The sequence below is a fragment of the Siniperca chuatsi genome, linkage group LG7 (genome assembly GCF_020085105.1).
Source record: "Siniperca chuatsi isolate FFG_IHB_CAS linkage group LG7, ASM2008510v1, whole genome shotgun sequence".
In the NCBI taxonomy this organism is placed as follows: domain Eukaryota; kingdom Metazoa; phylum Chordata; class Actinopteri; order Centrarchiformes; family Sinipercidae; genus Siniperca; species Siniperca chuatsi.
The window spans coordinates 31,993,803-32,021,302 of NC_058048.1; the positions used below are offsets into that span (position 1 = coordinate 31,993,803).

Below are 27,500 nucleotides of genomic sequence, written 5' to 3' on the forward strand. Positions count from 1 at the left end.
TATTTGGATGGAGGGAACGAGCTGAGTGAGCAGAAATAAAACAAAGCTCAGTTTGATCTGAGGAAGCTCCAGCCCAGTGAAATTAAAGGTCTCGTCCACCGGTTCGATCTGGTTCGACCTCTCTGTCCTCTGTCTCTTTTCTCAGAGTCTCTTCCTGTTGCCGGAGGTCGACAGCGTCCGTGCGTTGCCTGGCGATCCTCGGGTTGCCGTGGAGATGTGTGGGGCCAGTCTGGCGTGGGAGGGGGGCGGACAGAGCGCTCAGCCCAGCCCATGTGTCCGAACAGCCAGCAGACACCGGCACAAGTAAAGTGACTTTTACATCATCTGCGTCCCAGTTTAGACCCCGTCTTCTTCACTGGTCTGAAGGCTGACTGGCTGAACCAGCCTCCCTCCCTGATGAAGATGGTTCAGTCCTCTAAATTCTGTCAAATGAAGGCTGCATCTGCTGGCTGCATTTAGAGGAGCCTTTGAATAGGAAAGCCTCGTTAACCTGATAACTCATGTCTGTTTCTCCTGTTAACTTGTGTTTTTACAACGCAGATCGTCACCTTATCACAGTATACCCACTTCTATAGTCGAACCCCAGAAGAGTCCGAACTTCTGCTATTTAAAGATACCGTGTACATATTTTTTAGCTTCTTTCAAATGAATCTGATGGTGGAAATTAACATTTTTGTTTGTAGAGAAATGAAACAATCCTGGTGTAAACTGGTTTATGTTGCTGTCTGCCACAGTGTTAGTACTGCCTCAAGATTATAAAAGAACTAAAGGGAGAAAACTAAATCCTACACATAATAAAGGCTGTAAAGGCAACAAGCTAAATTATATTTACAGGCAGAGTTTCTCAGCAAAACACGTTGTGTTTATCCTTGTAATAAGTGTTTAAAAACAGACATTTGCAAAGCCAAATTTTCGAATTATTTGAAACCGTTGTTTCATTGTGGGTTTTTTAGATGTATGTGGGCATTTTTTTGGGCGTCTTTAATGATAGTAAACAGATTTGTTCATTGCAGTTTTCTGTGATACACGTCTCAGCCCGTAGGCCAGTGACCTTATTCAGATTCAGTATTGCCAAAGCACTGTACGAATACTGACATTAATTTACGAAAGATTTAGAACAGTGTTACAGAAAGGAAGAAGTGGAGAAAAGTTTCAGAAAACTGAACTGCAACAGTAGATTTAACATCTTTCCCCTTTTTTAAATTAGAAAAACGACATTATTGTTTTTTAACATTATGGTACGTTTGCAGCATGTGTGTTTATTGCGTGTGACTTACCAATGAACAAATAATCATACAGATAATAAGGACAGAACCAATATATAAACATTTTTTCATGTATTGCTCTCTCTGCGATTTTGTAACTTCTATCAAGGCTTATTTGTGTCTTGGGAGATTGTGACTGAAGAAAAACACCTGATATCTGAACCTGAAAACAGACAAATGGGAACGTTATCCTGGAGTGTGCTGTAGGTGTGACGGAGGAGTTCAAGGTGGAGGTGGGTCTGCATCAAGGATCGGCTCTGAGCCCCTTCCTGTTTGCTCTGGTGATGGACAGGCTGACAGATGAGGTTAGACAGGAATCTCCATGGACTGTGATGTTTGCGGATGACATTGTGATTTGTAGTGAGAGCAGGGAGCAGGTGGAGGAAAATCTAGAGAGATGGAGGTCTGCTCTGGAAAACAGAGGAATGAAGCTCAGCCGCAGTAAGACAGAATACAGGTGCGTCGATGAGAGGGACCCAGGTGGGACGGTGAGGTCACAGGGAGCAGAGGTGAAGAAGGTGCAGGACTTTAAGTATTTAGGGTCAACGGTTCAGAGCGATGGAGACTGTGGAGAAGAGGTGAAGAGGCGAGTGCGAGCAGGTTGGAGCGGGTGGAGGAAAGTGTCAGGTGTGTTGTGTGATAAAAGAGTCTCAGCAGGAATGAAAGGAAAGGTGTTGGAGACGGCGGTGAGACCAGCGATGTTGTACAGCTTAGAGACAGCGGCGCTGAAGGAAAGACAAGAGGCAGAGCTGGAGGCAGCAGAGCTTAAGATGCTGAGGTTCTCTTTGGGAGAGACGAGGACGGACAGGATCAGGAACGAGGACATCAGAGGGACAGCTCATATTAGATGTTTCAGAGATAAAGTCAGAGAGGCCAGATCGAGGTGGTTTGGACGTGTTCAGAGGAGAGACTGTGAATATATTGGTAGAAGGATGCTGAGGTTGGAGCTGCCAGGCAGGAGGTCTAGAGGAAGACCAGAGAGGAGGTTTATGGATGTAGTGAGATAGGACATGAAGCTAACTGGTGCGAGTGAAGAGGACGCAGAGGACAGGGTTAGATGGAGGCACATGATTCGCTGTGGCGACCCCTGAAAGGGAACAGCCGAAAGGAAAAGAAGATCCTGGAGTGTGGAGAACAGTTACGCTCATTGCTCCTGCTTGCGTTTCTTCAATGCAGATTCTTGTTCCTATGGAAGAAAATGGTTTAAAAAGCTCACACGGAAGTAGATCAGTTCCTGGAGTGTGTGGTGACTTTCAGGTGCAGAGACAGAGTGGTTCTCCAGGAGGGGGAGGAGGAGGTGACCGGCTCCCTGCTGAGAGGAGGAGGAGATGTAGCCTCGAGTCCAGAGGAGGAAGACAGGGGAGAGGAGGCCTGTCCTCCCGTCTTGCCTGTCCCCCCTGTCTCCCAGCGACTTCAGAGCACCTTGCACTGCATCAACCTGAGTGTAGAGCAGGTAGGTCCAGGAGTCAGGTCCAAATACTGCGACACCTGTGTGAGAGTGAACATAATATATGACTAATATCTGCCTGTCTGTCTGTCTGTTCAGGGGAAGCTGGTCGGTGTCTGTGGTAGCGTCGGCAGTGGAAAAACCTCCCTGATTTCTGCCATCTTAGGACAGGTGACGTTACCTCCAGTACTGATGCCACAACATCCTGTAAAACCTCAATTCCTACTTTTCCTACATGACGACTGCTGCCTGTGGAATGAATAGTATTGATTATTGATTGGTGTATTGACAGATGACTTTGCTGGAGGGCAGTGTGGCTGTCAGAGGAAGGCTGGCCTATGTGGCTCAGCAGGCCTGGATCCTGAACGCAACGCTGAGAGACAACATCCTGTTTGGAAAGGAGTACCAGGAGGACAGGTGTGGGCACCCTGGAACTATTGGCCTGGTCTAGGGACGTGGTCCAGCCCCAAGACCATGACAGACTGACTGACTTGTGGTGGTCTTTCTGTCTCTGCAGGTATCAGTCGGTGCTGAGTGCCTGCTGTCTCAGACCAGACCTCACCTTGCTGCCCAGTGCTGACCTTACAGAGGTAACATCACTTCCTGTTTGTGCTTTAGTATAGACTGTGGTCTTGAGGTAGAGAAGTATGGGCCTAAACACCAGCGCAGTCACTGCTACAACTTGCTGCTGTTTTATAAAATGTTCTTTGCCCGTGCTCTTGGTATGTTACTGTTGATGCCAAACTGCTGTCAAGTGAACAGTAACAGATATGCGAACAGATGCCTTTGAGCTCATTAATTCATGCCAAGTTTGTTGTGACTCTTAAAAAGGCAACAACAGGACGACTACATCATGTTTATGGTCAGTTTAGTGAAGGGAAGTCAGCGGTTGTGGGATAGAAAACACATGTATGCTGAAAGTTGGTTGGTAGCTCAAAACAGTGTCCAACTCATTGAACCACATTGAAGTTTTTTGCTTTGCTCAACTGCAGCATTGTGATCCTTTATTTTTCTGTTGTTTCATCTTTTTAATTCTTTTCCTGGACTGTTTGGGTATGAAGATCAGGGACACTGCCTGTAGACTGGGTGGTGATACCTGTTACTAAAAAAGGGGACCAGAGGCTCCAACTATTAGGGTATGACACTACTCAGCTATCCTGGCCAATTGTTGAAGTTCAATGATGCTTGAGGAGTCATGGGAGTTTGTCCATCCAGTCCACATTTGTTCTGTGGACTTGGAGAAGGCTTATGACTGTCTCCCTCAGAGATCTTGTAGGGGGTATGAGTGTGGGCTGTTACTACAAGCCATTCAGTCCTTGTATAATTGGAGTGTCCACATTCGCGCCCGGGGCTGTCCCTTGTCACTGATTCTGTTTGTGATTTTCATGGACACAATCTGAAGATGCAGCCAAGATGCGGAGAGTGTCGGGTATTGTGGTGTCTGGATCGCATCTCTGCTTTTTGCAGATGATGTGGTTCTGCTGGCTTCTTCAGACCGTGACCTCCAGTGAGCACTGGGGCAGTTTGAAGCTGAGTTTGAAGAGGCGGGGATGGTCAGCACCTCCAAGTCCGAGGCCATGGTACTCTGCTGGAAAACAGTGGATTGCTACCTTTGGAGTTTGAATGTCTCGCGTCTTGTTCACAAGTGAGATGAGATGGAGCGTGAGATTGACAGGTGGATTAGTGTGGAATCAGCAGCGATGCTGATGTTGTACCTGACTGTCGTGGTGAAGAGAGAGCTGAACCCGAAGCTTTCGATATATTGATTGCTGTACTTTACAACCCTCACCCATGGTCATGAGCTTTGGGTAGTGACTGAAAGAACAAGTTTCCTTCGAGTCTTCCACAGAACAGGGACCCTTTGAAGACTCAGGTTGAAGACATGTTGAAGGACTCCACGTAGCTGGGGGGCACAGGCCTTTAGCACCCCGGGGCTAACGCCATCAGGGCCTTGTTTGAGTGGAGCTTCATCAGATGTCCTCTCACCTGGTCAGCAGTCAGGCACACAGCTGAGGTTACAGGCGGGGGAGGGGGGGAGTCGTCAGTCTAAAGAGGGCCGTTAGCCTGAGAGCCAGTTGAGGGGGGAGCAGGACTCTCCCAGGAAGATGGAGGAGGGGGGAGCAGAGGACTCAGAGGAGTCAGAGCTGTATGCATCCTTAACGTTAGCAAACAGCAGGTCCAGTGTCCCCAAAGTAGTCGGAGAGCAGTGGAAACAGAACCAGAGACAATGGACACACGTTACAGAGTTCACAGTTCACTGTGATGATCCAAAGACCTCTGAGCTCGCTATAAGCAGAGAATGAAACCCGGCTCCTCGGCCGGACTCTGTCTTCTACACACATTTAACTCTTTATCTGTTTTACTGCTGATGGATGACGTGAATGTGTCAAAAACATTTCCGTCCCGTCAGATCGGCGAGCGTGGTGCTAACCTGAGCGGTGGGCAGCGCCAGCGAATCAGCTTGGCCCGTGCCCTCTACAGCGACCGGGACGTTTACATCCTGGACGACCCGCTCAGCGCCCTCGACGCCCACGTGGCCAACCACATCTTCCACAACGCCATCAGGAAGCAGCTTCGCCACAAGACCGTCATCTTCATCACCCACCAGCTGCAGGTGGAACTCCTCCTGACAGGTACAGGAATGCTTTACTGCAAATGGCTGCCATGGAGATGACCTGTGTGTGTTTGTGTGTGCAGTACCTGGTGGACTGTGATGATGTCATCCTGATGAGGGAGGGGAGTATAGCGGAGCAGGGTAACCATGACAACCTGATGAAACTGAATAGAGACTACGCCGCCATGTTCAACCACTTCCAGCTGGGAGACACTCCTTACGTAGAGGTACCTGTCTGTCTGTCTGTCTGTCTGTCTGTTTGTCTGTCTGTCTGTCTAACTGTCTAACTGTCTGTCTGTCTGTCTGTCTTAAAAACTATAACCCTCTAACTGTCTGTCTGTCTAACTGTCTGTCTGTCTTAAAAACTATAACCCTCTAACTGTCTGTCTGTCTAACTGTCTGTCTGTCTAACTGTCTAACTGTCTGTCTAACTGTCTGTCTTACAAACTGTAACCCTCTAACTGTCTGTCTGTCTAACTGTCTGTCTGTCTGTCTGTCTTAAAAACTATAACCCTCTAACTGTCTGTCTGTCTAACTGTCTGTCTGTCTAACCCTCTAACTGTCTGTCTGCCTAACTGTCTGTCTGTCTGTCTGTCTGTCTTAAAAACTATAACCCTCTAACTGTCTGTCTGTCTAACTGTCTGTCTGTCTAACCCTCTAACTGTCTGTCTGCCTAACTGTCTGTCTGTCTAACTGGCTGTCTGTCTAACCCTCTAACCGTCTGTCTGCCTAACTGTCTGTCTGTCTAACTGTCTGTCTGTCTGCCTAACTATCTGTCTGTCTAACTGTCTGTCTAACCCTCTAACTGTCTGTCTGTCTAACTGTCTGTCTAACCCTCTAACTGTCTGTCTGCCTAACTGTCTGTCTGTCTAACCCTCTAACTGTCTGTCTGCCTAACTGTCTGTCTGTCTAACTTTCTGTCTGTCTGCCTAACTATCTGTCTGTCTAACTGTCTGTCTAACCCTCTAACTGTCTGTCTGTCTAACTGTCTGTCTGTCTAACCCTCTAACTGTCTGTCTGCCTAACTGTCTGTCTGTCTAACTGTCTGGCTGTCTGTCTGTCTGCCTAACTGTCTGTCTGTCTAACTGTCTAACTGTCTGTCTGCCTAACTGTCTGTCTGCTTCAGGCTCCCAGCAGGAAGAATGGTGGTTCTCAGAGGAAACCAGCAGACATTAAACCGGGATCAGTGAAGAAGAACGCGCCGGTCATCAAGGAAAACGGTGACACAAAACACCTCTACACCTCTGTTCTCTGCTACTTTTGTACTTTTCTACTTTATTTACAGGAACATGTCTAACAGTAACAAGCGCCCGGTAGCTCACCTGGTGGAGTGCGTCCCAGGTGTCAGGGCTGAGTCCTCACTGCTGCACGCCACCCCCCCCCCTCTAAAATTACGTTTGCAGAGTTCATCTTCATTCTTAATGATAGTCATCTCTGAATGTGAAAATGATCATGGTCATGTGACATTAAAGGGGAGGAGCAGCAGTCTGGGGGCGTGGCCTGGCCCGTGTTCCGGCTCTACATGGCGGCGTGTGGTGGCTCCGCCTCCTGCCTGCTGATCCTGGCTCTGTTCGTTCTCAATGTGGGGAGCTCCGCCTTCTGCCAGTGGTGGGTCAGCTACTGGATCAACCAGGGCAGCGGGGTGAGACACCTCCTCCTCATCATCTCCTCCTCCTCATCACCTCCTCCTCTTCTTCCTTACCACCTCCTCCTCCTCATCACCTCCTCCTCCTCACCATCATCATCACCTCCTCCTCTTCTTCCTTACCACCTCCTCCTCCTCATCATCACCTCCTCCTCATCATCTCCTCCTCCTCCTCATCATCTCCTCCTCCTCCTCCTCCTCCTCATCACCTCCTCCTCTTCTTCCTTACCACCTCCTCCTCCTCATCATCTCCTCCTCCTCATCATCATCACCTCCTCCTCCTCCTCCTCCTCATCATCATCACCTCCTCATGACTCCTCTTCACCTCCTCATCATCTCCTCCTCCTCCTCCTCATCACCTCCTCATGACTCCTCTCACATCTCCTCTGTTCCTGTTTTTTCAGAACACCACGGTAACCCAGGGCAACAGCTCAGCTGTGAGCGCCAGCATGAAGGACAATCCCATGATGCAACACTACGCCGCTGTCTACGCCTCCTCCATGGGAGTCATGCTGCTCTTTAAGCTCTTCAGAGGCATCGCCTTCGTCAAGGTGAGAAGATCACACGCACCTAATGACCTCAGTGACCTCCTCACCTGTAGGCCACCAAAAGGGCAAAATTTCAACATGTACGCAAGAAACGGGCAAGACGCCCGCTCTGCTCGCTACACGACCACGAGTCTAGAGACCTGTGCAGTTGTGTCCTGGACCAGAGCTTCAAATTCTCGCCTTTTTCTGAACACGTTTTCTTCTTCTGCTGACTTCAGAAGGCTGGCAGTGAAACTCCACCCACAGTGCAACACACACTAACCGCGTATGCAGCATCCGTAGTGACACACCTGACGTATCGTACAGACAAACAGTGGCCTGGATGTGTCAGAGCTCAGGTGAGAATAGGACAGTGGCGCACCCTGATGCATCAACGTGCACTGATGCCACAGGTGTGAGGCCTTATACACATGCATATAGAAATCAACACCACCGGCCGAGCAAACGCTGCTGTTGGGCGGAACAAAGCTAACGTTAGCTCACTTCAGTGTTCAGCCAGAGAAGGTAGTAAAACAAAAAGGGCTCGGCAGACGGAGACGACCAGCTAACACGCCGAGGGAAGGCCCTCCGCACCCAAAGACAAAGGGAGGGATGTTTGTTTATGTTGGATGTTGATGTTTGTTTATCCACGCATCAGATCAAAATGACTCTTTGCACGCCACATGTCTGGTGTATCTCAGCGGCGAATCTGGTTGTGTCCTGCAGGGAACTCTGCGCGCCTCCTCTAAGCTGCATGACCAGCTCTTCCACAAGATCCTCCGCTGCCCCATGAAGTTCTTCGACACAACGCCCACTGCACGAATCCTTAACCGCTTCTCCAAGGACATGGACGAAGGTACAGGACCAGACTGCACCTCTGTCCCAGATGCTGTTCACTACATGAGTCCAGCAGCCATCAGAAACTTTAGTGAAAACTTCTTACGTTTTTCCCTCCAGTCGACACTCGTCTGCCCTTCCAGACTGAGATGTTAATCCAGAACGTGATCCTGGTCTTCTTCTGCCTGAGCGTCATCAGCTGTGTTTTCCCATGGTTCCTGGTAGCGGTGGGTCCCCTGGTGTTGCTGTTCGCAGCTCTCCACAGCGTCTCCAGGGTCTTCATTCGGGAGCTGAAGCGCCTGGACAACGTGACGATGTCGCCCTTCTTGTCCCACATCACCTCCAGCATCCAGGGCCTGGCTACGCTGCAGGCCTACGGCAGGGGCGACGACTTCCTCGACAGGTCAGGGTTGGAACCGTGAAAAGTGGGGAAATACCCTGAAAGCCAGGATAGGCTCAAGGACCTGACCCGCATGCCTAATCTGAATGTGTTGTTGTTTTCAGGTACCAGGTTCTGCTGGACCAGAACCAGGCTCCGTTCTACTTGTTCAGCTGTGCGATGCGCTGGCTGGCGGTGCGTCTGGACGTCATCAGTGTGGCTCTGATCAGCATCACTGCCCTGATGATGGTCCTGATGCACGGGCAGATCTCTCCCGCCTACGCCGGCCTCGCCATCTCCTACGCTGTCCAGGTAACGTAAAGGCGTCTTCCTGCGCTGTTAGTGGCTAACGTCCCAAACACCCCGACACTGTGACATGAAACTGTCTGTCCTCCTTCCAGCTAACAGGGTTGTTCCAGTTCACAGTGCGTTTGGCCTCTGAGACTGAAGCTCGCTTCACCTCCGTCGAGAGAATCCATCACTACATACAGGTACTGGGACCAGGCTCTTTTCTTGCTGGTTACACTGGTTTTTCAGTGGCCTCTCATTTCATTCACCTGTACAGCTGCTTAGTCTGAAAGTTTTCTAGCGACCGCATCCCTGAGCATTTCAGTTTTTGTGTCGAACCGACAATCCCTGATGAGACCTCAGGGACCTGCTGCTGGTGTAGAGGGGTGTCTGACCCTGCAGAGCTCTACAAGTAATCACAAGAATATTGAACTGGATTCTGAATTCAATGGTCAAAGGAATCCAGATCACAGTGACGCTATTTAGAGGACCTGGACCTGGACCTGGACCACTTAGCGGTGATTCAGACAGGTGAAAAGGTTACATTTTAAACATTAATCTGTTTATATCCACTGTACTCATAATAATCTTAATAAGCTGCACTTAACTTGACAGAACTCATTATTGCACTATTACTTATTACTTATATTATTACACTGTATTATACTGTACATACTTATCATCAGCCGGTAAATCCACTTGGTACTTTACTCTTATTTTATTTTATACTTTAAACCCACCTGGTACTTAATTTATCTGACCTGTATTATGGTGTATTATATTTTTTGCTTAGTGCTTCTCTTCCTGTGTGACGTGACTGAGCTGCTGTAACTAAAGAGTTTCCCCTCAGGGATCAATAAAGTATTTCTGATTCTGATAACTTGCTAACATGCTACAATGCTAAATGTTACAATCCAACAGTTGTTAACATGGAAATGTTAAAACATTAGCCTGTTTAAGACAGCAGTTCTTCTAAAACTGGACTTCTGTGAAGATACAAGTAAACATATTTGCGTGTTTACGCAGAAAAGGGTGTTACGGGTAACAATAGTTTGTAGAGGCCCTGAACATCAAACAAGCTGATTGGTTAATCCAACTTCCTGTCAGAAGGTGATTTTTAAAACAAAAAAAGAAAAGTACGAGTAGAAGTGCATGTTGGTTTACAATCAGCGCAGAGAAGCTGTAATGTTCCAGCCGTCACAGACTTTTCCTGTTTCTCTGCTGTGAACCATGAAGGCAAAAGAACGAAATCTTAAAACAAGTTTATAATTTAATGGATTAACAAGTTTAACTTCAGTATCGGCTGCTGTACCGTTTAGTAGTTCTTTCATCATCTCTATCATCAAATCATTATGCTATCTGTGTCTCAGTCCCTGTCCCAGGAGGCCCCGGCCCGGGTCAAAGGTCGCGCCCCTCCGGCTGACTGGCCCCAGCAGGGGGAGCTGGTGCTCAGGGAGGTGGACATGAGGTACCAGGAGAACCTCCCTCTGGTTCTCAACAGGATCTCCTGCACTATCCGGCCCAAAGAGAAGGTCGGCATTGTCGGCAGGACCGGATCAGGTAGGACAGAGTCCTGGGTCTTCTCGGGTCATGGGTTTGACCGATGAAGACTCTGACACCTGTGGTCATCCTGTCTGTCTGCCTGTCTGTCTGCCCGTCTGTCTGCCTGTGTGCAGGGAAGTCGTCTCTGGGCGTGGTTTTGTTCAGGCTGGTGGAGCACTGCGGAGGCTCCATCCTGATCGACGGCGTCGACATCAGTGACATCGGACTGGCCGACCTCCGCAGCAAGCTGTCAATCATCCCCCAGGACCCGGTGCTGTTCAGTGGGACAGTCAGGTAGGAACACCTGAGAAAAGTCCACCTGATATTTCCAGCTCCTCAGAAGTTGAAAGCTAATGTATAAGCACGTGCACGGCTTCTTTGGACATATCGTGACATTAGTTAGAATATCGCTGACCTCAGATCAGATTAGTTTGTGTGTGTTTCCAGGTCCAATCTGGACCCCTTTAACCAGTACAGCGAGAAGCAGATCTGGGATGCTCTGCAGAGAAGTCACATGAAGGAGTGTGTGAGTACAAACAATCTACATACTTTCCAGTATATTCATGCAGGAAACATAACACATAGACAGTAAAGCTGCTTCTTGCATTCTCACATTATTTTTACCTACAGATCCAGGATGGCAGAGGCACCATCCTTGATTCTTCATCTTCCCGTCCTGTAGCGTTGCCAATAGATGCACCAAAAATATGCAAAATGTCCGTATTGATTGACAATCATACCCTGTGACTTTTGGTTGTGATCTGACATCTGTGTTTTTGCACAAATCGTGAAAAGTGATGATTTTTTTCCCCCATTGAGAGTAATGGAAAATGGAGTTAAGAGCTCCTCTAACTGGCTCATCTCTGAAGCCCAATGCTGTAACGTCACCATTATATCACCTACAGATGTCATTCGAACTTTAAATGAGGACCTTGAACTTTATTGGTGTAAACAAGATTTTTCATGTCTTTCACAGTTTTGCTGTTTAAATTTTATGCTTTCTCCACAATTTCTCGCACATTCGAACAGCTCGCTCTGGCTCCCTAGTTGGCATCAGAGCAAGAGATTAAAGCAATTATTTGACACGCTGTGGCTGCAGCTTGACAAGTAGTTGTTGTTTTTCTAACAGAGAGCGACAGCAGACTTTGCTGGATACGAGAATATACAATATGTGTATATAGTGTGATAAGTGAGGGAGTAAGGGTGAAAACGGCACATTTCTGAAGCAAGGTGGGAAGATTTCTAGCTGAGTTACATTGAAACCTTGGATGATCATATCTCAAAAACTATAAACCCTGTTGTTTAGATTTTGCATTGCACAAGAGGAGGATTTGAAGAATTTGATGAATAATTTGTGTTTGTCGGACTAAGAGGAATTAAAAAAGTGTCTGTAGTGTGGAAAACAGCATCAAATTCAAACGGACATTTAAAAAATTCTAAAAGATATCAAAAAGTTTTCAATTTTACACCAATAAAGTACAAGGTCTTGTGTCTCCTTGAAAGTTCAAATAATGTTTGTAGGTGAAAAAAGTTATTGGCCTTCAAAGAGGAGGGAGGAGTTCTCGGCTAAACTTTCTATTATTCTCTACTTGGTCACATTTTCATGATTTGTTTTGACCAAAAGTCACAGCGCACCTTTTCTGATTGAGTCGAAGATGTTTATGTATTTTCAGCGAATGTTTGGGAAACACTGCAGGACGAGAACATGTACCGAAGAAGAAATGTAAGAAGCAAGGACGGCAGTTTCCCCAGGATTATGATGTGGAGCAGGGACATATTACAAACTAGAGACGCTCAGCTCAACAGACACACACCTGTCCACCTGCTGACTTACTTCCTGTCTGTCTGCCAGGTGTCCCAGCTGCCCCTGAAGTTGGAGTCGGAGGTGGTGGAGAACGGAGAAAACTTCTCAGTGGGAGAGAGACAGCTGCTGTGTGTCGCCAGAGCTCTGCTGAGACAGTGCAAGGTGAGAGACAGACAGACAGACTGACTGGTCCGACAGACAGACAGACAAGAAATCCTTTGACCCCTGGTTCTGGTCTCTCAGGTCCTGATCCTTGACGAGGCGACAGCAGCCATGGATGCAGAGACGGATGCTCTGATCCAGGAGACCATCAGGAGTTCGTTCCAGGACTGCACCACCCTGACCATCGCTCACCGCCTCCACACCGTCCTCGCCTCAGACCGCATCATGGTGCTCAACCACGGACAGGTACACCGACCAATAGCAGTCCAACAGGTGTCACCTAGGTCTAAGTCTTGGGTGATTAGAGATTTAGTTTGGAAAATGAGGACTGTAACTCTTCTCATGCAGACATTTGAAACACGTAAACCAGCGTTCATTAGTTTTAGTCTAGTGTTCATTTTTACGTACACTTTCTATTCAAGTTAAAGGTACTGTACAACATCTCTTTACATCAATTTTATTGTAACTGACTTTGAAACGATCATTTAGGGAAGGAAGGTAGTAACACTCAAGGTCTTTGTTCCTTCAGGCCTTTCAAAGTGCTTGAGACAAAGGATTTAATGGGGTTAAATCTATTTAGAGCATTTGCTTCAGTCTTACCAACATTTAACTTGTAGCCTGAATTCACCCCATAAATCTTTATACAGTTCATCTGATAAGGAATTGAATTATGTACATCTCAGATATATAAGAACACGTCATCTGCGTATAAATTTATATCATATTCTTCATCACTAGTTTTACACCTTTAACATTTGGGTCAATCATTTGAGCAAAGAGTTCAATACTAATTGTGAAAAGAGGGACAGCTTGACATACTCTTCTCTTAACACTAAAAGGTTGAGATAAATAAATAAATAAAACATTAAACAAAGCAAAGAACATGAAAAAATCTGAAGAAGTTCAGTGACTGACTCCAGCCTCGTGGGTTGTCCAGGTGGGCGAGGAATGGGCCTCAAATACTTGAGAATGTTTTCAGGGAACTGGTTCTCTGTCTGTATGATGGAAACCATTTCAGGTGAGGAGGATTTCCAGTTCAAATGAGTCTCTTGCTGTGATCAAAGAGGCTGTAGGTCTCAACAGCTGAAAAGTTCAGATTTAAAGTTTTGGCCATACAGCTCAGAACAGCAGCAGCACTGTATTTTGGCCAAGCTCTCGCTCTGCAGCCTCAGACTGGGAAGAGCCCAGTTTACCAGTACAAGCTTGTTTCTTTCTTTTTTAAACGCTCTTTTCACTGGGATATACCAAGCTCCATACAAACAACATAATCATTGTAATAAGACTTCGAAGCCTCTGTGAAAACAGTTAAGATAAGAAAGCTGAGTAACAATAGATAATACAGAAGCAAATAAGGAGCAATAAAATAAATAAAAAACACAGGTTTAAAAAAAAACTACCAGAATGCTTCATGAAACTCACTTTGCTTAAAAAAGGAACAAAGAAAAAAAAGAAATTCACATTAAACAAATGATTCAGGTGAAACGAACAAAATCCAACTTTCACATGTTTTCAGGAACTTGTCCTGTTAGAAAACGCGATTCTTTCCATCCTGAAGATATAAATAATGTCAGTCACCAGTTGTAGGTATTTCTGGTTTTAGCCGCTTCCTGGTGACAGATACAGGCTGTGCAGTTTAAATGGAAAGTCCACTTTTTGTAAAACTTTATGAACCTCCTGCCAGAAAGAATTTGGGCGAGACCAGAATATTTGACAGTGATTTGCCTCGGAGGACCCACACCGTCTGCAGCAGCTGGAGGATTTGGTGTCTGTTGAACTGAAGTAATGAAGAACCTGACGAGGTTTTTCCAACAAAACTCTCCATAAAGCCGAACGTGACGTTTCCACCGTAGCTCACATCAAATCCTCCTCCAGTAGACTCGGGTTACAAACAGCGAGTTACATTTAGTTTGTTGTAGACGTCTGTAAAGGTTTGAGATGGTTTTATGGTTTGGGGTCTAAACAAAGACTGTTGGTAGATTATTATCTGAGTGCTTGTTTCACGTGACACCGTAACACGATGACTGAACACAGATACAGACGTAGAAACGGGACGGTGCGTTACGATCGTCTGATCTGTAGAAAGTGAAAATCACCATTTGTTCCAACTCTTGAATATTAATTTTGTGCCCAGTTAATTAAAATGTAAGCTGTGAGTGAAAATGATCACGATAACTGTTGTGACTCCACGTAAAGCTTCCTTTGATCTGATTGGTTCAGGTGGCAGAGTTTGATGAGCCGTCCAAGCTGCTGGCCAATGAGAACTCTCGGCTGTGCTCCATGCTCGCCGCCGTGGAAAACAAGATCTCTGTCCGAGGATGAGGAGGACGATGAAGGACAGACTGGATTACAGGAAGTCTAGTTTCTGAATATGTTTAACAAAGATCTTCATCAGAGGTTTGACTGTGATCATCAGACCTGATGTGAAGGTCCTGGTCCTGGTCCTGTACTGTACTGTACTGTACTCTATATGTTATAGGTAAACCTTGACACAGAGCTGCTCTGGGCTATAGAATATAAATCTATATACTGTTTAACTAATATATATTAAAACACACAGAGTCTGTCCAGTCATCGATGTGTCGTCATCATCATCATCATCATCATCATCACACTGACTTACTGTTGCCTTTTTTGCAACATGAAGACATTTTTGTTTAATGCTGTTTTTTATCTGATGTTGTGACCTGATGTGAACCAGGTCTGTGCGTTTGACCATGCACATGTGATGACCTGCCGCCGTGCGATTGGACGTTCGCAAAAGTTTGTCACGAGTTTCATTTAATATCAAATGTTCAGAAGAAGAAACTGGTTATTCAGTTCCTGCCGTTTGAGAAGTGACTCTGATCGTTTCAGGCCTTCGGCCTGGCAGCCGCTCAGACGTGAACGCAGCCTCCTAAAGTCTCCTGATTCATAAGTTACTGATCTGCAACAGGAAGTAAAGCATTTCGTTTTTTAAATGAGGAACGCTGAAAAAGAAGGAGGAGGAAATGTTGTTTCTGTTCAGTTTACTCAGATTATAACATTTAAAAAGTCGGCCGGAGACACGACGCGAGTTCGGAGCCGAGAGGCCGACAGGAAGTGCGGAGACAGAGGTCTCAGGTGTTAGACCACGAGACCACCAGGACGCCTGCGTTGACTTTGTATGTCCAACCGTCTACGCCGACCTCTGACCTCTGCTTTGATTGTAAATTCCCTTTTTTAGGTTTCCTTAACTGCTCTTGTTTGTTTTATTTGTTTGTTTTCTCTTTTTTATTATTTTTTGATTGCGTAAAGCGTGATATAAACTCCAGACCACAGATGTAAAGATGGCCGACGCGTCTCCTCTTCCTCCCGCTGTAATAAATGAAGCCAAAATATCCGGATACGGCAGCCGCCATCTTGGCTGGTGACGTCATCTGGAGCCAGAGTCTGCGCAGTAGTGATCGGGGGTGGAGCCGCGGTATCGAGGTCCCGCCCACACACCCGGCCGACCCAATCGTGAGCAGCGCTCAGCTGTCAATCATGACGTGAAACACCCCCCCCCCCCTTATATCATAAAATAACTAATTAGAACCAAAGTTATCAGAAAACCGAACACTTGGACAAACGTCAGCGTGGTGAGAACGACCTAAACTGACATCGGACGTGTCCCGTCCGCTAACGTGGAGGGGGCGGGGCTTATGACCCGTACTGCAGCCCGCCACCAGGGGGCGGTCCAGATGTTCTGGCTTCACTGCTGGGGAGCCGACATGTCGTCCATCTTTACAAACGGTCTGTGGTGTGACCTCTGACCTCTGCAGGATGAGGGTATCACGCCTTCTAACAGACAGAAACTACATTTCCTCCAAAGCAAACAGCAGAATATGAGCGTGTCGTCTGGGAGTCAGCTGATGTGACACAAACTGGACAACCTGAAAACTGTTTCAGGTTTCAGAGTGAAACTTTATATTAATCTGACGTAAGCTTCTCTCCTCGGAAACAGAAGCACTCTCCTGGTTGCGTGTTTGTGCGCGTGACCATCATATAGCGGTTTCACGAAGCTTCGCTTTAATACGTCACCTGCGGTGCTCCAACAGTCAGCAGGTGGGTTACTGATCCAGGTGTGTCACATAATAAATACAACTGATTACACAAAGTATAAATAACATCCGGTTAAGATGCAGAAACAGAAAGAAAAGCAATAAATTAGACGCTTTGTTTAGCAGATTCTTTAATGTTGATCACGTCTGAGCGAAGCCTCAGGTGTGTCCCGCAGGTGTGTAAATCTTTCTTCTTCTTCTCTTTTTAAGATGTGATATTTCCTCCCGTCAGTCTGTTAACTGCTGTCTGAAAGTGTTTCTGTTCTTACTGTATTTTTATCGTTGCTGCTGTCACGCTGTGAAAACGCGAGGAGCTCAGTGAGTTTTCATCTTTAATCTTCACGCGTTGAAATGATTTCACACTTTGAATCTACAGGAAGTTAAATTCTGTCTGCACTTCCTGTTTGTCCTCAGGACTCGAGGGAGACGGCCTCATAACTGATGGACAAAAAGTGAGAGACGTGAACGACGAACTGTCCTTTAAGGAGCCGAACGAGGCTCAACACAGCGAGGAAGCGGAAGCGACAGTCATGTGATGCGTCACATGACTGTCGCCTTGTAGAAAACGTGTCAGTGTGTGTTTGCTGTGTGTTTCTAACAGCCTTATAGCATGACTTCATAACTGCCTTGTGGGGGGGGGTGAAATATTGTCAATAAAGTTATTTTAAGATGAAATGTGTGTGTTCGTTCCTGACAACACACCAGCTTCAGAAAGCTGTTTTCCACTTCCTGACTTCACAGACGAGATCTTTGCACTTAATGTCCACGCGTCCGATCTCCTGATGCGTGTTATTGTTTCCCACGTTTCTGAATTAAAGAAACTAAAGAAACGAAGTAAGTCAGCGCCGCTGGTGGAGGTGGGAACCATTGATCCGTCTGCTGACCGTCTGTTTATCTCCACATAGTTTGATTTCCAGTATAATCTGGACTCATTTCCTGGATCATTTTACTGGGTAAATATGATTTTAAGTTCCTGTTATGTATCTGGCGTGTTTTTATCTCCTCACGCCTCGATTACTGTAACAGCCTGTTCACTCGTCTTCATCTAAACACTCTGACAGACTGCAGACTGTACAGGACTCAGCTGCTCGGCTGTAAACCAGGACCCAGAGGTGCGACCCCATCACACCTGGTTCAGCCTCTTTACATCGGCTCCCTGTTGGTTTCAGGACTGATTTTAAGATCTTGTTGATTACTTTTAAGGCTCTTCATGGCTCCAGACTGTATCTTAGACCTTGTAATCCCTTATGAACCTTCACGTAGTCTGAGATCTTCGGGCAGGGGTCTCCTGTCTGTTCCTGAGTCCAGGATGGAAACTAAGGGGGACAGAGCTTTGGCCATCAGGGCCCCGAGGCTCTGGAACAACCTGCCCGAAGACATCAGGCTGTCTGAGTCAGAGTCTTCGTTTAAGTCTCGTCTCAAAACACATTTTTATCAGAAAGCAGATCCTGATTTTACCTGAACTGGTTATTTTATTTCTCTTGTTGTGAAGCACTTTGTACTCTGTTTTGATAAGCGCTCTATAAATAAAGTTTTATTATTATTATTATTATTATTACCTGTTTTCCAGCCTCCCCTGGTTATTAATTTCATCTGGTAATTATTTATGTTTGTTCTCGTTTGAACGACTGAGCTGTAGTTTCTCTGTAGAGCTGTTTGGTCAACAGGTGCTGCAAACGTGTTTTCATGATACGATCATGACTTTATTTAGATGAAATGAATGAAGGCGTGATACCTGGTGACCTTTGACCTGCCGGTGATGTAATTGGCTCCACAGCGCCCCCTGCGGCCTGCACAAACTTTTTCCTGCTGCTGTTACTTCCTGTTTTGTCCGGAGCAGAGCCTCCTCTGTCCCCTCACTTCTCCTCTGTTGTCTTCTGTGTCTTTGTTTGATAAAACTCTCCTTCCTTCTTCTCCTCCGTAACACGGACGCACAGCTCACCTCCAGCTCACAGTAGACCCGACCGGGAGTATCTGGATTCAGTGTCCGGGACACAGAGCGGAGCGCCGGGATGAGTTCACATGAGGAGCCGGTGTGTGTCCGGTTCTACCTCTCCGGGTCCTGATGGATTTTACATAGACTGTTTGTTCACAAACCACAAATAATGCGCTCTCTGGTGCTAATGCTAATTAGACTCTCTGCTAATTAGCCTGCTCGGCTAACCAGGTTAGTTAAACTAGTTAAACTGACGTTAGTTGAAGCTGTCGCTGTTTTGACCTCTTACTTCGACATGGTCTCCGCCTGTTAAAGTGCCTGTTTTTTAAAGCTAGTTTGGTTAACTCACTTAAAGCTAAAGGTGCTAATTTACAGAGCAGCTAGCTTCGGCTAAAACCGGGTTTAATGTAGTTTGAGTTTGGTTGAACTGAGTTTTAAATGCGCTAAATCGAGCTTTAAATGTTGAGTTATTGATTCAAGTGTCCTTTTTGGTGTTTGTAGCAGGTTTTGAGTTCAGCTTGACTTTGGTTTGGTGAGTTTTTGAATGTAGTTTGGTTGACAGCGTTTTATTCAGCCAGTCTGTGCTTTAAAACCGGGTTTAAATGTGGACTAAGTTTGGTTAACTTTGGGTTAAAATCAGGTTTAAGTGTCAGATTTCAGGTTTTGGGAAAATAGTCCTGCGTTAGACTGGGTTATAAATCTCAGTGGGGGTCTAGGGACAGGTAACCCCAGGTCCTGTGTTGTGTACCGGGTTCAGTGGAGTCCAGAGGCAGGTAGTCCTGGGTTCAGACTGGGTCACAAGTGTCCTTATTGGTTTCCAGTTCCAGTTTTCAGTTAGACTTTTGTTTAATGGGATTGTGAATGTAGTCTGGCATCAGTCTGTTTTAAAGCTGGGTTTAAATGTAGTCTGAGTCTGGTTAAATTAAGTTTACGTTAAGTTCTGGGCTGAAACCGGCTGGTGAACTAGTCCTGTGTTAAATGCGTTGCGTGCTGGGTTTACTGTGGGTCTAGAAGCAACTAGTCCCGGGTTAAACCCAGGTCTTGGTTTAAGTGTCCTTATCGGTGCTGATAGCTGGTCTTGATTTGGTTTGGAGCTCAGTTAGACTTTTGTTCAGTGGGGTTTTGAATGTACTTTGGCCTGGCTGAGACTTGATTTTGAATCAAGTCCTCTGCTAAAACTGGACTGGTGAACTAGTCCTGTGTAAAACCAGGTTATAGATGTAGTCTCTCCCAGTTTCAGTGGGGTCTAGAGGCAGGCGGTCCCTGGTTTAAGCACATTTCTTGCTTTAAGTGTCCTTATTGCGTTTTTCTGGTTCAAATAAAGGTTTTGTTAGACTTTGGTTTAATGTTTTTTTTTAATGACATACGTAGAGGGTCGACTTCAGACAGTCTCTGTTTAAAAACTGGTTTTGGATGTAGTCAGACCTGGTCTTTCCTGACCTTGTGACGGTCTGTGTGGGTTTGGAAGTCTGTGGTTTTCGTTGGTCTTTGATGCAGTTAGTCCAGGTCTAAGCGGGGTTTAGCTCATGATGGCGGAGCTCCATCAGACTCCCACCTCACTGTGCTGCTGCCGTAAATCCCTGCCGGTCTCTGGGGCCCGGTGTGTCGGGGACTCCAGCCGGCCCTCGGCAGGTCCGGGTCCCGGGTCCCCGCGGTGCCCCCTGGTGGACGTGGCCTCAGCGTCTAACTTCCGCTGCTTCCAGCTGCGACACTTCCACCTGGACCTGCGGCTGAACTTTGCTGTGAAAGAGATGAGCGGCTGGTTGGTTCTGGACCTGGTCCCGGTCCAGCCGGGGGTCCATACCCTGGTCCTGGACTCCCACTCCTCCCTCCTCATCCACTCCATAGACTGTAAGGTCCCCGGGGCCGGACAGGAGGAGCCCGTCTCCCTCACGTACCGGGTCGACCCGTTCACAGACTACGGCTCCTCGCTGAACATCAGCCTGCCGGCAGCAGTGCTGAAGCCGGGCCGGCTGATCCAGATCACAGTCCGCTACACCACGACAGACGGACCGGCGGTAAGGAGTCCAGAACACTAGGACCGCAAACCACGACCATTTCATTATTGATTGATCTGCTGATTATTTCCTGTGTGTGTGTGTGTGTGTGTGTGCGTGTGTGTGTGTGTGCAATGCGCGTGTGCGTGCGTCCGTGTGTGTGTGTGTGCGTGCGTCCGTGTGTGTGTGTGTGTGCGCGTCCGTGTGTGTGTGCGTGCGTCCGTGTGTGTGTGTGTGTGTGTGTGCGTGCGTCCGTGTGTGTGCGCGTGTGCGTGCGTCCGTGTGTGTGTGTGTGTGCGTGCGTCCGTGTGTGTGTGTGCGTGTGCGTGCGTCCGTGTGTGTGTGTGCGTGTGCGTGCGTCCGTGTGTGTGCGTGCGTCCGTGTGTGTGTGTGTGTGTGTGTGTGCGTGCGTGTGTGTGTGTGTGTGTGTGTGTGCGTGCATCCGTGTGTGTGTGTGTTTCCAGATCTGGTGGCTGGACTCGGAGCTGACCTGTGGTCAGTCTCGTCCTCTGGTCTTCACTCAGGGTCACTCGGTGTGTAATCGCTCCTTCTTCCCGTGCTTCGACACACCTGCTGTCAAGAGCACCTACACCGCTACTGTCAGGGTGAGTCCTGACCCCTGACCCCTGACCTCTGACCCTCACACACACCTGCGCTCGGTCGACCTGCGTTATTTCTTTTCCCACCTGTCTTGCGGCAGGTCCCGCCCTGCTGTGCCGTGATTGGCTAGTGCTCGTTACTTCGACGCGCCCTTGTGATTGGATGATTGACTTTCAGTCAGAAAAACAGGACAACGAAGGTAAACAAACATTTAGCTGTTCGTACGAGGACGCGACGTACGGAGCACCGCCGCTCCCCAAGATAACGTTATTTTAACTAATGTAGCCTCTCGTGTTACCTTATACGGTCCTCTGTGTTTGTCTCCATGGCAACACCTGGCTGTCATGTGTTCATTGCTGAATGATGATTTGCTGAGAAGCAGATGTTTCATGAACAAGGAGTTAAACTCTGTAGATAAAAGGATTTAAAATATATTTGTATTATTGTCACGTTATCGTCGACGTCAGTAGTGTTGGTAGCAGGACTTTCCTAAAAAAACGGTGGAGCTAGCATCCGATCACAAGGACGCGTCGAAGTGACGAGCCAATCACAGCGCAGTAGGGCGGGTCCACCTGGGCACGTATATCAGCTGATTACACACATGAATTTAAATGAGACGAGAGCTGAAACGTCCAGGCGAGTAAATGAACTCAAACACCGGACTCTGTTACGACACACCTGTGGTTAAACACCTGCGTGTGTCGTCCCGCCTCCCGCCTCGCTGCCCGTGCGGTTGCTCCAGCACGCCTAGGTTACGCTGCCGCCCGGTGGAGATCCCAGTGCGCTACAGACCATCAAACTGACCGGTAACGCTGCTAAACCAGCCGCTGAAACCAAACGAAAGCCGACCTGGCTCGTGGACGATCAAACAACGTGATCGGGGCGTCCCGAGTGAATCTGAAGCGTCGTTTCTCCTCTTCTTCTTCTGCAGGTTCCAGACGGAGTGACCGTTCTGATGAGTGCGTCTCGGAGCTCGTACTCCAAACAGGACCGGGTCTTTCAGTTCTCCATGGAGTTTCCCGTCCCGTCCTACCTGGTGGCGTTGGTGGCCGGAGAGCTGCAGCACGTCGACGTCGGCCCTCGGTCAGTCCTGGTCTGGTTCCTCTGGTCACCTTACGGTTTCTCCAGGGTCTGATGTCGGACCTCATCAGACCGACAGATGTGATGTGTTTCCTTCCAGCAGCGCTCGTCTCGGCAGCTGCTTTCGAAATAGTTTGTCTTGTGAATAAAAAGATTCTTTTGTTTTAGTCACATTTGAAACTTTTTGTTCACTTTAGTCCAGGTTTTCATTTCCAGGCAGCAACTTTTATGTCTTCTGAGCATTTTGAAGCTACAGGCGTCGCCTTCTCTCTTGTGTACAGTTACCATGGTTACAGGCGTCGTGTCCATGTGACAGACAGTGAATACAGTTCTCATTATAAACTCTGAACCGCTCTATCGTAGAAAAGGTTTCAGTCGTAGTCGTCTGGACACGACAATGTTTTCAGAATCAAGACGTTTCGGCTCCCATTCGGAAGTCATTCTCAATTGTGAAAAAATGGGGCGGGAACTAGAAATTTAAGCTACTCTGTTACATAAGCCCCGCCCTCAGCGAGGAGTCTACCTGAGTATCTGTTGATTAGCTAGTTTCACCTGAAACTGACCTAATAGTTTCCATGATGGCCCAGTAATCAGTAATCAGGCCTATTGTTTTCTGGCTGCACCTCCCTCATCACTGTTAAGTACCTGATTAGCATGTGATTGGCTTGACCACGGTGTTAATACACTGTGGTAGACTTTGGGCAGATTGAATCTCAGACCACCATTTCTGTTCAAAGAGGGGTTCTCTTTTTTCACAAAAGGAAGGAAGCCATTTTTGTGAAAAAAGAAAACCCCTCTTTGAACAGAAATGGTGGTCTGAGATTCAATCTGCCTAAAGTCTATCACAGTGTATTAACACCGTGGTCAAGCCGATCACATGCTAATCAGGTACTTAACAGTGATGAGGGAGGTGCAGCCAGAAAACAATAGGCCTGATTACTGATTACTGGGCCATCTTGGAAACTATTAGGTCAGTTTCAGGTGAAACTAGCTAATCAACAGATACTCAGGTAGACTCTCCCTGGAGGGCGGGGCTTATGTAACTCGGAGAAGTTAAATTTCTAGTTCCCGTCCCCATTTTTTCACAATTGAGAATGACTTCCGGATGGGAGCCAAAACGTCTTGGTTCTGAAAACAGCGTCCAGACGACTACGACTGAAACCTTTTCTACGATGGAGCACTGCTGGACGAATGAGGGACTACACCGTCTCTGAACCGCTCTCTCTCTCTGTCGCTCCTGCTCACTTAGCGTTAGCATTAGCAGTTTAGCTGGAGAGCAGCAGATAAAACATCAGGTGATATTAACAGAAAGATTCCTCGGCTGTGTATATTTTCATATAGTAGATCTTCAAAATCACAGGAATGAAAACGGACTGGATCTAAATACTGAGGAGGCACTGTGTTCGCTAACAGCTATCAAAGTACAGATAAAAACATCAGCACAGTTAAAGTAGCTGTAACGTCACGTTACCGAAATACAAACAGATACAGAGATGTTATTGGCTGCTGGAGGAACTGACTGCATTAAAACGGACCCTTTTTCACGTTATTGTTCGCTTGTATTATAACAAACATTGTACTACAGGAGGTCGTAGTTCACGTTTTCAAATGTCACCTTTTATTCAGTTTTGTCGTGAAGAAACGATCCTCAGCGAATGTTTGCTATTGTAGTTTTTGTTGACTGAATGAACTGCTGTCCAGGAGTCGTGTGTGGGCGGAGCCATGTCTGCTGTCCTGCGCAGTGAAGAAACTAGGGGGCAGTGTGGAGCGCTGGCTCGGTGTAGCCGAGGAGCTGTTCGGACCTTACCTGTGGGGCAGGTGAGTTAAGAGTCTGGTGGGTTTTACAGCGTTAATGATCGAAAGCATCGATAATCACCATACTGACTCACGGACCCTCAGGTGTGACATCGTGTTCCTCCCCCCCTCCTTCCCCATCGTTGCCATGGAGAACCCCTGCCTCACGTTCATCATCGCCTCCATCCTGGAGAGCAGCGAGTTCCTGCTGATCGACGTCATCCACGAGATCGCTCACGGCTGGTTCGGCAACGCCGTCACCAACGCCACCTGGGAGGAGATGTGGCTGAGCGAAGGGCTGGCCACCTACGCCCAGCGCAGGATCACTACTGAGGCCTACGGTGAGAATACTACAGGAAATACTACTGCTAATGCTACTGCTAATGCTACTGCTACTGCTACTACTACTGCTACTACTGTCACTACTACTGCTACTACTGTCACTACTACTGCCACTACTACTGCTACTGCTACTACTGTCACTACTACTGCTACTGCTACTGCTGCTACTACTGTTACTGCTACTACTACTGCTACTACTGTCACTACTACTGCTACTGCTACTACTGCCACTACCACTACTGCCACCGCTACCACCGTCACCACTACTGCCACTGCTACTACCACTGCTACCACTGTCACCACCACCGCCACCACTGTTACCACTGTCACCACCACCGCCACCGCCACCACTGTCACCACTACTGCTACCGCTACCACCGCCACCACCACTGCCACCGCTACCACCGTCACTACTACCGCTACCACCGTCACCACTACCGCCACCACTGTCACCGCTACCACCGCCACCACCACTGCTACCGCTACCACCGTCACCACTACTGCTACTACTGTCACTACTACTGCTACCACTGTCACTGCTACCACTGTCACCACTACCGCCACCACTGTTACCACCGTCACCACTACCGCTACCGCTACCACCGTCACTACTACTGCTACCGCTACCACCGCCACCACCACCGCCACCGCTACCACCGTCACCACTACCGCTACCACCGTCACCACTACTGCCACCACCGTCACCGCTACCACCGTCACCACCACCGCTACCGCCACTACCACCGCCACCACCGTCACCGCTACCGCCACTACCACCGCTACCACTGTCACCACCACCGCTACCACCGTCACCACTACCGCTACCGCTACCACCGTCACCACCACCGCCACTACCACCGCTACCACTGTCGCCACTACTGCCACCGCTACCACCGTCACCACTACCGCCACCACCACTGCTACCACCGTCACCACCACCGCCACCACCACCGCTACCGCTACCACCGTCACCACCACCGCTACCACTGTCACCACCACCGCCACTGCTACCACCGTCACCGCTACCGCTACCACCGTCACCACTACCGCTACCACCGCCGCCACCACCGCCACCGCTACCACCGTCACCACCACCGCTACTACCACCGCCGCCACCACCGCCACCGCTACCACCGTCACCGCTACTGCTACCACCGTCACCACCACCGCCACCACCACCGCTACCGCTACCACCGTCACCACCACCGCCACCGCTACCACCGTCACCGCTACCGCTACTACTACCGCTACCACCGTCACCGCCACCGCTACCGCTACCACCGTCACCACTACCGCTACTACTACTGCTACCACCGTCGCCGCCACCGTCACCACTACTGCTGCTACCGTCACTACTACCGTCACCACTACTGCTACTACTACCGCTGCTGCCACCGTCACCACTACCGCTGCTACCGTCACCACTACCGCTGCTACCGTCACCACTACCGCTGCCACCGTCACCACCACCGCTACCACCGTCACCACTACCGCTACTGCTACCACCGTCACCACTACCGCCACTACCGTCACTACTACCGCTACTACTGTCGCCACTACTGTCGCCGCCACTGCTACAGCTGTCACCGCCACTGTCACTACTACTGTCACTACTACCGTCACCGCTACTGCTACTACTACCGCTACTACTGTCACTACTACTGCTACTACTACCGCTACCACTGTCACTACTACCGCTGCTACTGCTACTACTGCTACCACCGTCACCACTACCGTCACTACTACTGCTACTACCGTCACTACTACCGCTGCCATTGCCACCACCGTCACTACTACTGCTGCTACCACTGTCACCACTACCGCTACCACCGTCACCACTACCGCTACTACCGCCACCGCTACTACCACCGCTACCGCTGCCACCACCACCGCCACCGCTACCACCGTCACCACCACTGCCACTACCACCGCTACCACCGTCACCACCACCGCTGCCACCGCTACCACCGTCACCACCACTGCTACCACTGTCACCACCACCGCCACCACCACTGCCACCGCTACCACTGTCACCACCACCGCCACCGCTACCACTGTTACTGCTACCACCACCGCTACCACCGTCACCACCACTGCCACCGCTACTACCACTGCTACCACTGTCACCACTACCGCCACCACCGTTACTACCGTCACCACCACCGCCACCGCTACCACCGTCACCACCACCGCCACTGCCACCGCCACCACCGCCACCACCACCGCCACCGCTACCACCGTCACCACTACCGCTACCACCGTCACCACCACCGCTACCACCGTCACCGCCACCGCTACTACCACCGCCACCACCGTCACCACCACCGCCACCGCTACCACCGTCACCGCTACCGCTACCACCGTCACCGCTACCGCTACCACCGTCACCACCACCGCCACTACCACCGCTACCACCGTCGCCACTACTGCCACCGCTACCACCGTCACCACTACCGCCACCACTACCGCTACCACCGTCACCACCACCGCCACCACCACCGCCACTGCTACCACCGTCACCACCACCGCTACCACTGTCACCACCACCGCCACCGCTACCACCGTCACCGCTACCGCTACCACCGTCACCACTACTGCCACTGCTACCACCGCCGCCACTACTGCCACCGCTACCACCGTCACCACTACTGCTACTACCACCGCCGCCACTACCGCCACCGCTACCACCGTCACCGCTACCGCTACTACCGTCACCGCTACTGCTACCACTGTCACCACTACCGCCACCACCACCGCCACCGCTACCACCGTCACCACCACCGCCACCGCTACCACCGTCACCACTACCGCTACCGCTACCACCGTCACCGCTACCGCTACCACTACCGCTACCACTGTCACTGCTACTGCTACTGCTACTACTGTCACTACTACTGCTACTACTACTGCTACTACTGTCGCTGCTACTGTCACTACTACTGCTGCTACTGTCACTACTACTGTCACTACTACTGCTACTACTACTGCTGCTGCTACTGTCACTACTACTGCTGCTACTGTCACTACTACTGCTGCTACTGTCACTACTACTGCTACTACTGTCACTACTACTGCTACTGCTACTACTGTCACTACTACTGCTACTACTGCTACTGCTACTACTGTCACTACTACTGCTACTACTGTCACTACTACTGCTACTACTGTCGCTACTACTGTCGC

At 48.8% G+C, this 27,500-nt stretch overlaps 2 protein-coding genes across 7 annotated transcripts in view; both read left to right on the plus strand.

The window, feature by feature from the left end:
• The window catches only part of abcc5 (ATP-binding cassette, sub-family C (CFTR/MRP), member 5), a 39,254-nt gene extending 22,011 nt beyond the window's left edge, over nt 1-17,243 (plus strand). For all 6 annotated transcript variants that reach the window (XM_044203185.1, XM_044203187.1, XM_044203186.1 and 3 more), the window contains 20 exons: nt 146-303; nt 2,523-2,718; nt 2,812-2,883; nt 3,005-3,129; nt 3,230-3,302; nt 5,123-5,326; nt 5,410-5,553; nt 6,453-6,546; nt 6,799-6,968; nt 7,376-7,522; nt 8,225-8,354; nt 8,456-8,738; nt 8,840-9,026; nt 9,116-9,205; nt 10,373-10,562; nt 10,679-10,838; nt 10,992-11,070; nt 12,397-12,510; nt 12,592-12,756; nt 14,728-17,243. In XM_044203185.1, coding sequence (XP_044059120.1) covers nt 146-303; nt 2,523-2,718; nt 2,812-2,883; nt 3,005-3,129; nt 3,230-3,302; nt 5,123-5,326; nt 5,410-5,553; nt 6,453-6,546; nt 6,799-6,968; nt 7,376-7,522; nt 8,225-8,354; nt 8,456-8,738; nt 8,840-9,026; nt 9,116-9,205; nt 10,373-10,562; nt 10,679-10,838; nt 10,992-11,070; nt 12,397-12,510; nt 12,592-12,756; nt 14,728-14,829 — 2,883 coding nt within the window. In that variant the 3' untranslated portion in view covers nt 14,830-17,243. The remainder of the gene's footprint in view (nt 1-145; nt 304-2,522; nt 2,719-2,811; nt 2,884-3,004; nt 3,130-3,229; nt 3,303-5,122; nt 5,327-5,409; nt 5,554-6,452; nt 6,547-6,798; nt 6,969-7,375; nt 7,523-8,224; nt 8,355-8,455; nt 8,739-8,839; nt 9,027-9,115; nt 9,206-10,372; nt 10,563-10,678; nt 10,839-10,991; nt 11,071-12,396; nt 12,511-12,591; nt 12,757-14,727) is intronic.
• Nucleotides 17,244-18,381: 1,138 nt separating this feature from the next.
• Nucleotides 18,382-27,500, plus strand: part of rnpepl1 (arginyl aminopeptidase like 1) — an 18,398-nt gene continuing 9,279 nt past the window's right edge. Inside the window, exons 1-5 of the mRNA XM_044203191.1 lie at nt 18,382-20,522; nt 20,966-21,106; nt 22,033-22,184; nt 23,883-23,999; nt 24,081-24,316. Of these exons, the coding sequence (XP_044059126.1) occupies nt 20,031-20,522; nt 20,966-21,106; nt 22,033-22,184; nt 23,883-23,999; nt 24,081-24,316 (1,138 nt within the window). The 5' untranslated portion in view covers nt 18,382-20,030. The remainder of the gene's footprint in view (nt 20,523-20,965; nt 21,107-22,032; nt 22,185-23,882; nt 24,000-24,080; nt 24,317-27,500) is intronic.